The 13766-nt window shown below is 37.7% G+C and overlaps 1 protein-coding gene across 5 annotated transcripts; it reads right to left on the bottom strand.

Moving 5' to 3' along the window:
• Nucleotides 1-4979: 4979 nt before the first annotated feature.
• Nucleotides 4980-13284, bottom strand: LOC116266107 (uncharacterized). 5 transcript variants are annotated; one of them, XR_007575055.1, is made up of 8 exons: nt 8528-8617; nt 8271-8370; nt 8092-8124; nt 6500-7311; nt 6333-6419; nt 6106-6162; nt 5712-5778; nt 4980-5460 (listed from the first exon to the last, which is right to left on the bottom strand). XR_007575055.1 is itself a non-coding variant. In XM_050081007.1 (7 exons), exons 3-7 carry the CDS (start codon nt 10778-10780, stop codon nt 7232-7234), a joined length of 312 nt encoding a protein of 103 aa, XP_049936964.1. In that variant the 5' UTR covers nt 10781-10833; nt 10935-11044; nt 13164-13284; the 3' UTR covers nt 6430-7231. The 5 variants fall into 5 exon arrangements, 1 of the variants encoding a protein (XP_049936964.1); XR_007575056.1 differs by having other exon boundaries at nt 8092-8118; XR_004175262.2 differs by having other exon boundaries at nt 8092-8370; nt 8528-8625.
• Nucleotides 13285-13766: the final 482 nt, after the last annotated feature.

Here is a 13766-nt window from a genome sequence, read left to right as displayed (position 1 = left end):
CGGGTAAAAAAATATACATATTTAGAAGAAGAGAAGAGATTCGTGCACAGTTAACAGTTGCCAATTATTGCACGGAGATTCAAAGCCAACCGTCCTTACTTTTTGCCAAACTCTTAGGGAGTGCACCAGAGGTGAAGCTCTTACCTCCTCAAATTGAGATATTCATGGTATATATTCTTCAAATCTGGTGTTATACATGCTACCATTTATAATAAAAATGAGTTAGCGCATCATTTCCAACCAACTAGGGCTGCTTTCAAATTGAAGTATTCATGCTATATATTCTTCAAAGATAGTGTTGTACGTGTTACCATTTATAATAAAGATGAGTTAGCACTCACGACGATCGAATTAAGAACACGTTAGCATGACATTCTAACCGACCAACTATATTGTGCGGTTGTAGAAGATTTAGTGAAAAAATGATTTAGTAAAAACATTCAGTAGTATAGAGAGAAATACATGGCAAATTGTAATGCACTCTTAGATGGTAATTGAGGCACATACCCCATGAAGGCAGTCACATAGATGTGCTCATCTGTCTTTATTCGTCATGGAATATCATGCTTCAGATTCAATATTTACCAGCAAAGATGGCCGTGAAATTTCGTGTTACAAGTGGCAGTACATTTCTAGGCATGGATCATTCGAAGCATATACTCTACAAACCAGTTATGAGATCATATGTCACAAAATTTGGACAATATTTTATCAGCAGGTACAAGTGATGGGATTCATCAAAGGCAAAATCAGAAAATCGATGTGACGGGCTCCGTTGGGTTTCATTTCATGGAAATTAATATCATAGGGGCCCTTAAATCATTTTGTCTTCCGCCCTCGGTTTCAATGGCCTACCGAAGTAATATGCTGGCCGGAAAATCAAATCCGCCGAACAGGCAAACCAGTTTTCCGCCGACTTTTCTAGAGGAAGATAGAGATCAGTAAACAACATCCCTGTGTGCGGCAAAATATATATAAATACGCATCTGTGAACACACAGAACCCAGTAAACAGTTCCCACAGATTTAGACACCCAAAAAAAAAAAAAAAATCTTGCAACATGTGGTTCATTTATTAGAGACACGAGAGTCTAGAGACATGCCCATCAGTTTCTGTTCCCACGCTTTAATTGGTTTGTGCAAATTTTTGAGAAAAAAGTGACTTGCCTGTTTACCATCAAGTTTTCTGTTCTGATCTTCAATGGGCAATTGGTGATTTGTTTATTGGAAACACACATCTAAGCCTGTAATGTATAAAATCAAGCCAAGTAAAACATCATAGACACCTTAATTAGAAATATATATATATATATATATATATATATATATATATATATATATATATATATATATATATATATAGAGAGAGAGAGAGAGAGAGAGAGAGAGAGAGGAAGTGCTTTATTTTTTAAGCAAGTTGTGGCCTTAGTCAAGGGGAAGATGGAAGCAATTGGCACTCATTCATTCAAGTCCTTACTTAAAGACGTGGCCTGTCAAAGCAATCGGTCAGCACGACGACGACGTCATTAGATGTGAGATCTTGTGCTCACTTTCCTGATCTCCTTTATCCTTTTGTTGATGAATTTGGGTCCTCACGTCTTTGTTCCCTCGTCGTTCGGTCAATCTCCAACCAAGCAAGTCATGATTGTTGTTCGTTGTTACGATTCTAAAGCGGGATTTTGCTGGTCATTATGTTAAATATGCTTTCATATTAATATAAGTATCTTATTATTATTTGGCTCTTTTGGTGAGATGGGTGGGGAATCTTTGATGCTCCCTCACTTGGGCATACAATGATTGAACGGACGTGATGCCTCCCCACTTATTCTAGAATGATGCTTTATGGAATATGACAAGAGGGCCAGCAGATTCCTGCACTGGATTCTTTCTGCTCCGGCACTCAAAAACAAACACAAAGACTATGAAAATTTTACGAGAACACGCCCAACTTTTGATGATATAACAAATAAGTCATGCTTCTTCAAGTGTTTCTGTAATGTTTCTTTTGTTTTAAACTTATTCATTAACTTGAACAATGAACAGACCAAATGATGTGGTATGGAGGAAAAGATTGTAGTCGGTTTCTGTTTGGTGAAGTTATAGATGATAATTTCCCTCAAACTTGATCGCCTCTTTATTCCAACTTTACTTTTAAAGAGTGGTCTGACAGCGACATACTGTTTCATGTATCTACCTCAAATAGCTTGACACTATAAACAGTATATCAACCTCTAATGAAACACCGCGACATAAAGTAGTATTTTTATAAATCTGTTGCTGTTCCTGTTGAGAAGCTACTACTCCTAACATTAAAATTTCAAGGGTGTCATCCTTGTAAAATTAACAAATTAACTTGGTTGCTGGACATAATATGACTGAAATGCACGTCACTGTGTTGGGGCCTGGCCTGTTTATAACTTAAGACAATCTTAGCAGCGTTAATTTTCCGTGTCTTTGGTGCCGGTCTGACCCGTCAAAAGAGCCTTTCGAATAAATAATAACTGGTGGAGGGGCTGCGGGCGAAAGCCGGAGGCTGGAATCTGCCGGAGTTGCTGTGGGCAGCCAACAACAACAAGGGATCTTCGCTGACAGCCCATCGTTGTGGCGTCATTTCAATCGCCACCTGCCCTGGCCCTTTACGTACACGTCGCCAAAAGCGCCCCTCTGTTTCGGGAAACAACCAGAAAAGAGGGAAAGACGTTGGTGGGTGCGGGGGCCGAGAGCAATTTATTGGATATATAAACATAAATATTGTATTGCGTATAAGGATATTATTTTTATTTTAGAAAGTAATTTTACACTTTATAAAAAAAATTAACTAAGTTAATCAGTTTGTCAATTACGCATATAGTTTTCATTTTTAGTTGATCAACATGTTTAATGGACATGTAAACGTTTGATAAACTTAAGGGCGTGTTTGGATACTTGCTTAAAAAAAAGAGAGATTTTGGAGGCAAAACGCTGTTTTGTCTCAAAAACTCCTTTTTTTTGTCCGTCCAACCAAACATATTTTTCAAAACTCATTAAAACAAAACCAAGTTTTCTAAAAAAATCATTTTGTCAATGAATTGTCCAAACGCTACCAAAAGCTTTTAAACGAAGTAAATTGAACTCTTGTTCGCCCGAAAAATAAATATGCATGACATGTCTCAAAGAGTGCCTCATTTGTGAGTGCCTTGTGCTGAAAATGTTACATGATTAAGTTTTTTTTTTCTTTTAAGTGTATTTTTGAAAGTCTAAGTAAGTGACATAAAAATTCAAATATGTAGTAAATTGCATTTCTTTTCAATTTTGGTAACAAATTGATGGAGATGCACCTAATGACTACATATATGAACTACAATCAATCAACTCACATGCATGGCCAACATGCATAGGAAAGCTTGGGTTTCTACGTGAAGATCGTGACCGAGTTCATTTCAAATGATCACTCGTGAGAAAGCTTGAGAGCAAGATTCGCATCAACGTGACCTCCCGTCTATATCAACCCAAAATCTCGAATCAAAGCATGAACATCTACTAGGGTAGGATTCGGCCCGTTGTGTTCGATTTAGAGTTAGAAATTCAAGTTAGAGTAGACATCAAGTAAGCCTGTAAGCCTCCACATTTTATTAAGACAGATCACATCAACTCAAAGAATTAAAAAAAATCAATAACAGACGGCTGAATTGTGTGTCTGTCTGGAAGAGGACCTACACCTGCCCATTAGAAATTAACCATGCGTGTGAACAGCAGCCACTGATTGCGTGCACCAGTAAAGCTTAATGGCAAGTTGAACAATGGGTTCAGTGCCGGTGAGCTGACGGCTAGTTTAGCTGACGGCTAGTTTAGTGCCTAGTGCCAAGTTGCAGACTAGTCCACTAACATCTATCAGAGCCATTACATCACTCTGCAACTACTTACAATAATATATGGAGCCTCTTCTCTTCTCTGCTATGCTAATGAGTTAACCAGCAATGGAATCTACTCAGTCTGCCGATGATTGTGGTGTCACCTCAAAGGTCACCCCCTTGCTTCCACCTCCTGGGAAGACAAGTTGGGTTCTCCTCTCTTTCTACTTTACAAAAAAGAATTACATAACCTCAAGTATTAAAAAGGTCACTGTAACTTATGGTCCTAATTGCAACGCAGCTTTTGAAAAAGCTAGTCAAACATGATCAGACATAGAGACATTCCGACTTGGACAAGTTATTCAGGGTAAAGGAACACTTGGGCAGTCAAAGGACACCCTTAAATCTATCAGCTAGGTGGTGAGAGACACAGTAGGCTCAGAAAAGCTACCCAAAAGCTGCTTGTAAAAGGGTTCACTAAAGTAGAAAACAGAACACAGAAAAGCAAAGCAGGGGTCTGGTGCAGAAAAGAAGCCATGGCGTCTTCTTCTTTCAGTTTCATGGTCCTATTGATAGTGAAAAGTTGTTTCGACGCTAGCTCCTTTTACGTAAAGCGCTTCCCCATTACCCTTACCATTAATTCCAGCATGCACCGTCCCCTTTTCTTTCCGTTCAAATGTTCTCGATGAATTCCAGCATGCACCGTCCCCTTTTCTTTCCGTTCAAATGTTCTCGATGAAACTTTTTTTTCAAATATTTGTTATGTGTGATCCTTCAACTAGATATTAGTAAGCCTGATATTCAATCAATAATTTGAGCACCGGGCCAGGCCGCAGCCGGAGCACCGGGCCGCACCCGGCCAGGCCGGGGCCGGGTACCCAGTATCTCGCCCTCGTTATCGGTTTTTTAATTTTTTATTAATTTATATATATATACATATATGCTTCTATATACATGTAGGAATTTGATCACTGCCTCCCAAAACCACATTCTTTAATTTTCAATGACAAAAAGATTTAGATAAAATCTGCTCATGAGACGAACCAAAATCTAAGTCAATCGGAGAGACATAGGTGAACTTTCGGAGCGACCTCCTCTGCCACCTTTTAAGAGATTAACATGAATAAAATTTTCACGGTGGATACTGGATCGTAGATTTTAAAGCATTCAGACTCACATGGGTATGTCCGTTCAACACCAAACACCAAGAGATGTACCGCTTTTGACCAAGTCGATCATTCTTTCTATCGACTTTCAATTTTGCCCTAGCAAGTTCGTAGAGTGAACATTCCACTAATTGCTTAAGTTCAATCAGCAAACTTGAGAAAATAATATGAACATAATTTTAGTAATCATATTTAAACAACCAAGCTACCTTTCAAAATTAAAACTAACCACCCACTCGGATGTGAGTAGTGGGTTATATATAATTTATATACACTCGGATATGACTGCTGCATAACGCATATACAGAAAAATTGCATGGTCTAGAATTGTCATTTCATAGAATGTGTTAGGCTTCTGGCTTCAATTGGTTTTACCACAGCACTACCTTCCGCCAGAGACACTAAGGTCGTCGCCACAAACAATGGCCACAACCTCTGCCATGTCAACCAGGTCTCCTCGATGACCTTCGACAACGGAAGAGGCCTTGGTGAGAAAAATTTCTTGACTACTTAATCCGTCGTCAATTGAAACTTAAAAAAAAAAATCAAAATCGGAAAAGGAAATCGATGCAGATTGTTGCAGAATTCCAGTTGTTGTAAATTGGCATGAGCATCTACCGAATGTGAGAGAGAGAGAGAGAACAGGCCCGAAAACAGAGGGCTTTTTGGCCAACCCTCATTTCTAACATAAATGGAAGAGAGAGAGATGCTTGTACCTCGACTGCCATTACTGATCGCGCTCTCCACCTACTCTCCGACTAGGTGGTGGTCTGCTACCGCCATCTATCCAACCCATTGAAATATCAAACAGAACCGATCAACGCGAGGCCCAACGTCGATAAGCAAAATAAAATTTAAGAACAACAAGATCCAACAAGATGAACACCAATCATTCTACCCTTGATCATGCAAAAAAATATGCATTATTTTTCATATGTAACAAGATGGGAATAATTAAAAAACTGATTTTCATAAAAAACAAATGCTTAACAATGGGCATGCCATCAATTGTGTAGTCCATGAATTTTGAACACCACTACCAAGCGTGTTAGTAGAAAAGCAACTGCACATATAAATTACATAATTGTAAAGAAAACACTTAAAACTTACAAGGGGATTCCCATCATCTCCTAGGAAGCACTTATCATCTCACATTGAATCTAGAACCTAGCAACAACGGACAAATTTACCATTATTACACTCACTAGTACAAGACATTATTGCTATGAAAGTAGATTACAGAAATACATGGCTATAAAGAAGACTTTTAATCCTAGTCATGTGAAGAAAAACAAGGCAGGAAAACATAGTCAGTCTAACGGGATTACTAAGTTTACCATTCATTGGTCAAGTTCCAAGCCAAATTCGCAAGTACAATTGTTCAACAGCTTATTAAGAACTGAGGCAAGTGGAACATATAGATGCTGAATACCACACACAAAGTCCAGAGCCGTGTCAGTGTATACCAATAAAATTCAACAGGGCCAAAGTGACAGATGCTCACAAGAAAATAGGAGCAAAATGGAAAGTTGTGCTTATGGCAATTTTCAAAAGCAGCCTTCAGAATAGTGTTCAATGTTCAAGAGATGAGGAGTCCCCTCTGACTTTGCAGCTAAGAAAAGAGAAGTTGTGGCAATCAACTGCAGGGACAAAAAACTTGCATAAGTATAAGTAATTATCTCTATGAGGCACGTATCATTTGCAAGAAAAAACAAGAATTTGCTTCTATTAGTGCATACATCCTATATGGAAAATATGGTCTCTTCTACTTCAAGTCACTTTGTCGTGTTTCTTCAATTTCTTCCTTTTCCTTTATAATTAGATTTTCACATGTGTACAAGGAAAAAACAAATTGTTACAATACAAGTTTTCATAGTTCTTGCCTAAAGTCCAGCTTGAACCCATATGACTGCAAACCTTCTACATCAATGTGTGAAATATTTCGGAGGAAACAAGCACGAGAAATCAACAATGACATCCTATTAAAAAAAAAGTCAAATCAAAGTGAAATTATAACATAGTAACATAGTAGCATTAAAATCCTATATGACAAACTAGTTGAACCTTTACTATCTTGGAGAAATTCAACAATGACATCAAAAGACAGTGGACACTTATGTCACAACATGGAAGTACCAACAAGAACAAACACGAGAACATCCTTTTCAGTGACAACGAAGCTTATACTTCCTTTCTTTAATTGTTATTGACATCCCAAACTGTGGAGGTGGCACCTTCAGTTGACCTTGATACGAGCATCAATTGAGAATTGGTTTGGAAGAAGACAGAGCTTTACATACAATGCAAATGTCCCACCTGCAATAAAATTGAGCAACCAAAGGCAAGTCCTGCAATTAGATCTCATAACTAAGATTTAGCTACGAGCACAAAAAGAAAGCATGCTTTTAACTGTATGAATTGACATGTTAGCTCTAAAAATAAAAACACTATATATGCACATTTGAACAGTGGGCCCATAAGCCACAGTTCTAGCCTTCTAGACTGCACTAATACACCACTCAGCCAATTTTCACCTGCATTGTGATATTTTAGAAATACCATAAGAATTCAAGTACTAGCTGCACATCAACAAATACATGTTTTTCAGTACTTGTGCACGTACACATGTGTCTTTCTACTTGGGTATGAGAGAGACACACACACATGTTCATGACAAAGACCATGAGTCATATCTTCCCCGAGTCGTATGTTCCATATGCTTTAAACCATAACAAACATTATGCATTAAACCACAACAACATAAAAAGAAAAGGCATTATTTCGTGTTCAGTACATCAATAACACATTCCTAAGGATTCCTTCAACCAACTCTGGTTGTGTTAAGTACTTTGCTTTTTCAAGAAAAGTTGTTGAATGGTGAATGGCATTAGAGGCTCATGGTTCGCCAACCACAATAGGCCTGGGTAGGCGACCAAGTTCAGGAAAACCCAGAATGTTAGGATCAAGTTCTAGGCAACCAAGTTCAGGAAAACCCAGAATGTTAAGATCAAGTTCACGAATTCATGCAATGCTTAAAATGCTTGCCATATCAAGTGTTAGGAATTGTTCTTGGGAAAAAAAAATATCACTGTTCACCTTCTAATTCATGATCCTGGGCCTTATCTGCACCTACAGCAACAACATCTGGATAAGAACATCCAAAACCAATAACAAATCTAAAAACAAGCTTTCCACGACATTCTGAAATAAGCCTTAGCTGTGTCATTCCTAAAAAACTTACATTCTCATATAATTTTGGACCAACCTCAACCCACCTTTCCTCCAATGTAGGAAAAACATCTCGGTTATGGGAAGGGGAACAACTGGATTAAAAGCAATAGCCTCAATTGACGAGGAGCGGGTCGAACAGCCAACCTTAAATGAAAATAGCATCAATGAGAAAAGATTCAATAATATCATAATTTTTCCCGAATGCAGGATACTGTCCTTATTTATGGATAAACAAACACATACTAGTCAAAATATTCATAACACTCAACTAACATGACACAAGAAGAAACTGAATACTAACCTGGTCCAAAACTACGAAGGACCCAGCTGTTGAAGTAAAGGCATGGGTTGGTAGTTGGTGACGATGAAGAATAACTCCACCCCATTTTGCAAAACCATGTATTGCAAGCCAAGACAAATATTAGATGAAGCCAGGAACAAAACTCATGCAACTTCAAAGGATAGAACTTTTCAAAAATGTCACAGTTCAAAATCGACCAGTTCTTTTGAAAACAGCCTCAACACTAAGTCTGGGTTATGTCATTGAAAAACAAGTTGAAGACATTTCAAAGGGTTGAAGACATTTCGGTTAAGATGGAATAGTGGGTCAGGTTCCCAAATTATCAGCCTCTCCTAAGACAGAGGAAAAGATGGACAAATTATCACATTCAGCATATGTAGACTAGGTTTGAAGTGTTTCATGATTTCATCTATTCCATTAACGAACTAGTGGTTCGTTAATGAAATGGCAAACAACTTTCAAGACCAAAGGGGATTGGTTAGTTCCTCTAATACCTAAAAAACCTCGAAACATAACAAGAGATGTCAAGTTTTTCTTTTGAAATATTTCAAAATTATCACTTTAACTCATAAGCTTGAGTGCTCGTGTTGTGCAAATAATATGTCATTCATTTACCCATAGTACCGTACAAGGATTAGGATTCATTTCGCATGAATGTCATCGAACCTTTAGAAGGGATATCTTTCAATTTCCAAAATGTGAACAAAAGGGAATCATCCTCGACATCTTAGGTAATCAAAAAAGGAGCAAATATTGACCCCAAAATCACACATCCACAAAAGATTGTCACATTCAATTCATGCGAGTTCAGCCTTCATGTCTTTCATCTCTTGGCAGGCACCTTTTTTTTTCTTAGTTTTCTTTTTTTTTTTTTTTGCATTCAGCTTTTTGCCTTGTGATTTTTTTTACCTTTGATTTTTTTTTTTAGGCCGACCTTCACCTTTGAGGGAATACCTCACCACCTCAAAGGCTACTACGAAGCTCCACCGCTTTGGTGGTTATGTGTAGCTTTGTCACGTGTCCAACCCGCTTCAGCTTACGGGTTTTCAACGAGCCAAAGGTTCATAAGTCATTATCTTCGCGAAATAGACATAAATCAACTTTATGCCTACCCGGTACTTTTGATTATTGGCTTAGAGGAACAACTACACAAGCCCCGAGCCCGTCTCCCAACACTCATTTTGCTACCTGCCAAGATCTTACAGAGCATTGTGGCTTCTCTCTCAGCATATTTTCATGCTAAATCCTTGCAAATGTTTGAACACCAGAGTCGATAGCATTTCCTAATCTTGACTTTCTCAGTTTCATAGGAATTTTCCCTACTGTTCAGATCCAGGATTTTTTCAGCTTTCCTCTTCCATTGATTGACAACAAAAACTTGAAATTTTCTCCTACTCGGGAAGATACTAAGAGTAAAGCAAAGGCATGTCATTGTGAGAGAAGACGTTTTTAAAATGTTTTTAAACAAAATTAAAAAAATTTCCTTTTACAAACGTTCTTGACATCAAATGGTATATCACCAGGAGGCATGAACTCTACTCCCTAAAGAGAGGGGTGAATGCAAAACAAAATGGGTAGACTGAGTAGAAGAACGAACTTCACCAACTTTCTCATAAAAGTATGATATTCTACATAAAAGGTCAGTTTAAGGGTGACAAGTTCTCATAAATCTTAGGTCATGACAACTATGGGATTGGACACTATTAGACTCTGAATATAAGGCTGTCTGCAGAAAGCGAAAGTAAAAAGGTGTTAGGATATACAACGAAGGCAGACTTTTCGATTTCTGACAAGTTCACAAATCTGGGTTAAAAAGACATTATATTGTAAAGAGACAATATGAAAACTAAGGATTTTTTTACTCTACAGAAGTAGAGGATTTTAGAAAACCAAAATTCAAAAACTTTTGAACAATTTTGGTATTTTTTGTTTTTTTTTATTCTGTCCAATTTCTGTACAAAGTAGAACAAAATAAAAGTTCTCAAAAACAATTTTTCCTAATTAAACTATTAAAGGTCAGTAAAAATCACAGAAAATTCAAAAAACTATAATCACATGCAAGAAGATCAAAACACAAAATGCTTGCACCCAAGATGAACATAGAACACTCAAGCACACAGGGCAAGAATAATACAAATAAAAAGAAAACCAAATGTAAAGTACATTAGCAAAGAAATCACACTATGTTATTATATAGAATTTATAGAAAACAGATTTTCTCTTCAAAGAACAGAGCAACTCACTTCTTGTCATGGACCATGAACCTTCATCATATTCCCAAATGTTACTATGGCAATTAATTTGGGCTGCATTAAGAGGAAACATTTTTTGACAATAAGACTATCTTAGACAAGTGCAGTTCACCAATTAAGAAGGAAAGGAAGAAGAAAAGGAAAAAAATGCATACCAAACAACGATTGCTAAAGCCTGTCTATGACAATGCGTTGCCTCATTGAGCTTTCCCTTTCTCACAACAAATTTGACCAGCCATCAGCAAAATTAGGTCACAAGTCATAACTGCAAATACAAGAAAAGCAGAATTATAGGAAAGATCTAAGCAATATTTAGAACTAGGCAAGGATAGGAGAAGAAACCATACAATTTGAAACAAAAGCCAATAATGTCATTAATGCTAAGAAGTACAATGGACAGGCCCAAATATAACTAAACAGATAAAAGTATTTAGCAACCAACAAATAAAAACGACAACGCATGAAATTCCGATATTCATATAACATCCATGTTGTAAGCAGGCCCTTTTCCAAAGCACGCAAGTTCATAGCTGGAAAGTGTTGTTGTGCAATGATTCATATAGATCACTTAATGGTACATATCCCGAATAAAACCAACGAGTAACTAATAATCCTGTTATACAGAAAAAAGTAGCTATCATGCCTTTTTCTGGCCGCATTCCTATCTTAGCCCATAGCGAGATGATCACATCTGCTATAATGGATTGATTTTAACAATATGCAGCCTTTTTACTTTGATATTTTGATCATACAACCCAATAGTATTTTACTGTATTTATGTTAACATTTAAATATCAAAACGGCTTTTTAATTAAAATTTCAAATTTTTTTTAAAAGGGCATCCAACAGATCGTAACACCGCAAAACAAATGCATTAGAATGAGATCAGGAGCAAAGACTGAAAAGCCATCCATACTGATTGAAACTGAACGCAAATCAGTGACTGAGCCATATATGAACTGGCCACATCATCCCTTCAATGTTTCTTTATTTTCACATTAACATATTCAAATATTTCCTCTGTTATATATATATATATATATATATATATATATATATAAGTGCCCTTTTGGATATGAAAATCCGCTACTGGAGCAAATGCTAGGACTGAGCCTTGCCAGTACCTAACAACGGAATCACAGGCGAGAAATGCTGTGAGAAGAGATCTGTGGGTCAATAGCTTTTTATTTCTTTTAAAAAATAATTGTGATCACTGGTGGAGTTTCAACATTTAAAGATTAAGAAACAATTTAATAAACACTAAAGGGAAGAGAAGCAGAAAGAAGACAATAAGGAATCATCTTTTTTTTATCATCAGTTTAACCATATTTCCTGCTTCAATGAGGTCTCTAATAAAATAAAGGAGCTTAAGGGGACAAAAAGAGATATCCCTATGTGGGAGAAACCGCCAGTAGACGCCGTCCCTCGTTGATCTGTATGGTGGACAGATATCTACTGGTCTCTCATACGGTTCCAAACAAAGAAGACATGATATAGGGCATTAACCGGCTCTGCTACCAATTGTTGAAATAATCTAGATTCACATGCACAAGTTCACACGTAGATATAAACCGTTAAGATGCTTATTGGTTCTTGTCATGATACACAAACGAGAGAAGAATGAAGAATGAAGATGGATAATCTCTTCGGCTAACGGCTACCGTCAATGAACACGAACACAGGTGCTACACATTGAAGGCGAGCAGGACTGATCCTCAAAAATTTTTCAACTATTGAAACCGCTCTGGCTCTTGAATGAGTGCGAAATAAAGAGGTGCATGGTGAAGAAGTTTTGGAATGAAAGGTCACAACCAGCGAAGCCTTTAGCACACGTCCTCCAACAAAATCTAAATTCAATTACCTATTAGCACATGAAACTTGTCCAACTTGGCAAATCCTATGTGGGGCTCAAAGTGAAGGGAGCCAAGAGCTCTATGATATGATATGATATGATATGACATGTTTTAATACGGAGGAGATGGAAGTGGCCAGACTTAAAAGAGGAGAGGGTTTGGAAAGAGAAGGGCAGCCGGATGCATAGCTGGGTCTGCCTCTGCAAATCGACGATTTGTCTGAACCTCAAGGAGAACCCTTACCGTCATGTGTGAGCAAGCTAATGAGGATAGTGATCACATGTTCCTCAAATACAGAAAAGCAACAAAGATCCAATAAATTTTGGCCACCGTAAGATATTCAATGACTCAATCAGTTGGGCTTAGAAACAAATACCATCTACTTTTTCAAAGAAAGCATATCTAAAACGACCCTCTCTATGTTAAAAGGGCGAAGAAGACGACTACGGCTGAGATTTGGGGAGAGGCAAACAGGAAACACAGGCAGTTTGGAAATAAAATGCGATAGAAAGAGGCAAAACTGCACCTTACCTCGACAGAGATGCGAAAGAGGAGCTGATGCAGACGTGAGCAGCTGCATGCGGGAGAGCTTCTGCGAGAGGAAGACGAGCCTCTCCACGGGCAACGCTAACGGGCAGAAATTTTGTCCGCGCTGAAGAAGGAAAGAGGCGGGTAGGGCTCCATAAACCTCCCCTCTCACGAAAGTTTCAAAATCGACCCAATTCTTATTTAGTATTTCAAAACACACTTTAGTTTTAACAATTACATAAACTGCTTTTTTGAAAACTTACGAGCCTAACAGAGAGCAACAATGGGAAGATGCTTCAGGTCCACCGGTAGCTTCGTATTTTTTCTGCCAAACCAAGGACGGCCTAACCAAGATGGGTCGTTTGGATTAATATTTTTCTGTTGAGGTGTCTGTAATTGTCTTCTATTAAACATCTTAATTTTTTCTGCTCGTTGTTTTTGAGACAAGCACGTTATTCAATCTTTTTCCTTTAGAGAATATACAGAGGTCCAAATGGTCTTCTGGTCGGCAACCTTGTTGAAGGTATCTCTTTTTTGCAAGCCAAAAGAAGGGTACTCTCGGTAAACATGAAGCTTGTGCAAGTAGACTTGCTCAGAAATCCATAA

This window comes from Nymphaea colorata, chromosome 12 (assembly GCF_008831285.2).
Source record: "Nymphaea colorata isolate Beijing-Zhang1983 chromosome 12, ASM883128v2, whole genome shotgun sequence".
Taxonomy (NCBI): Eukaryota; Viridiplantae; Streptophyta; class Magnoliopsida; order Nymphaeales; family Nymphaeaceae; genus Nymphaea; species Nymphaea colorata.
Note: the sequence above shows the minus strand (reverse complement) of the source record. Positions and strands in the feature narration are given on the sequence as shown.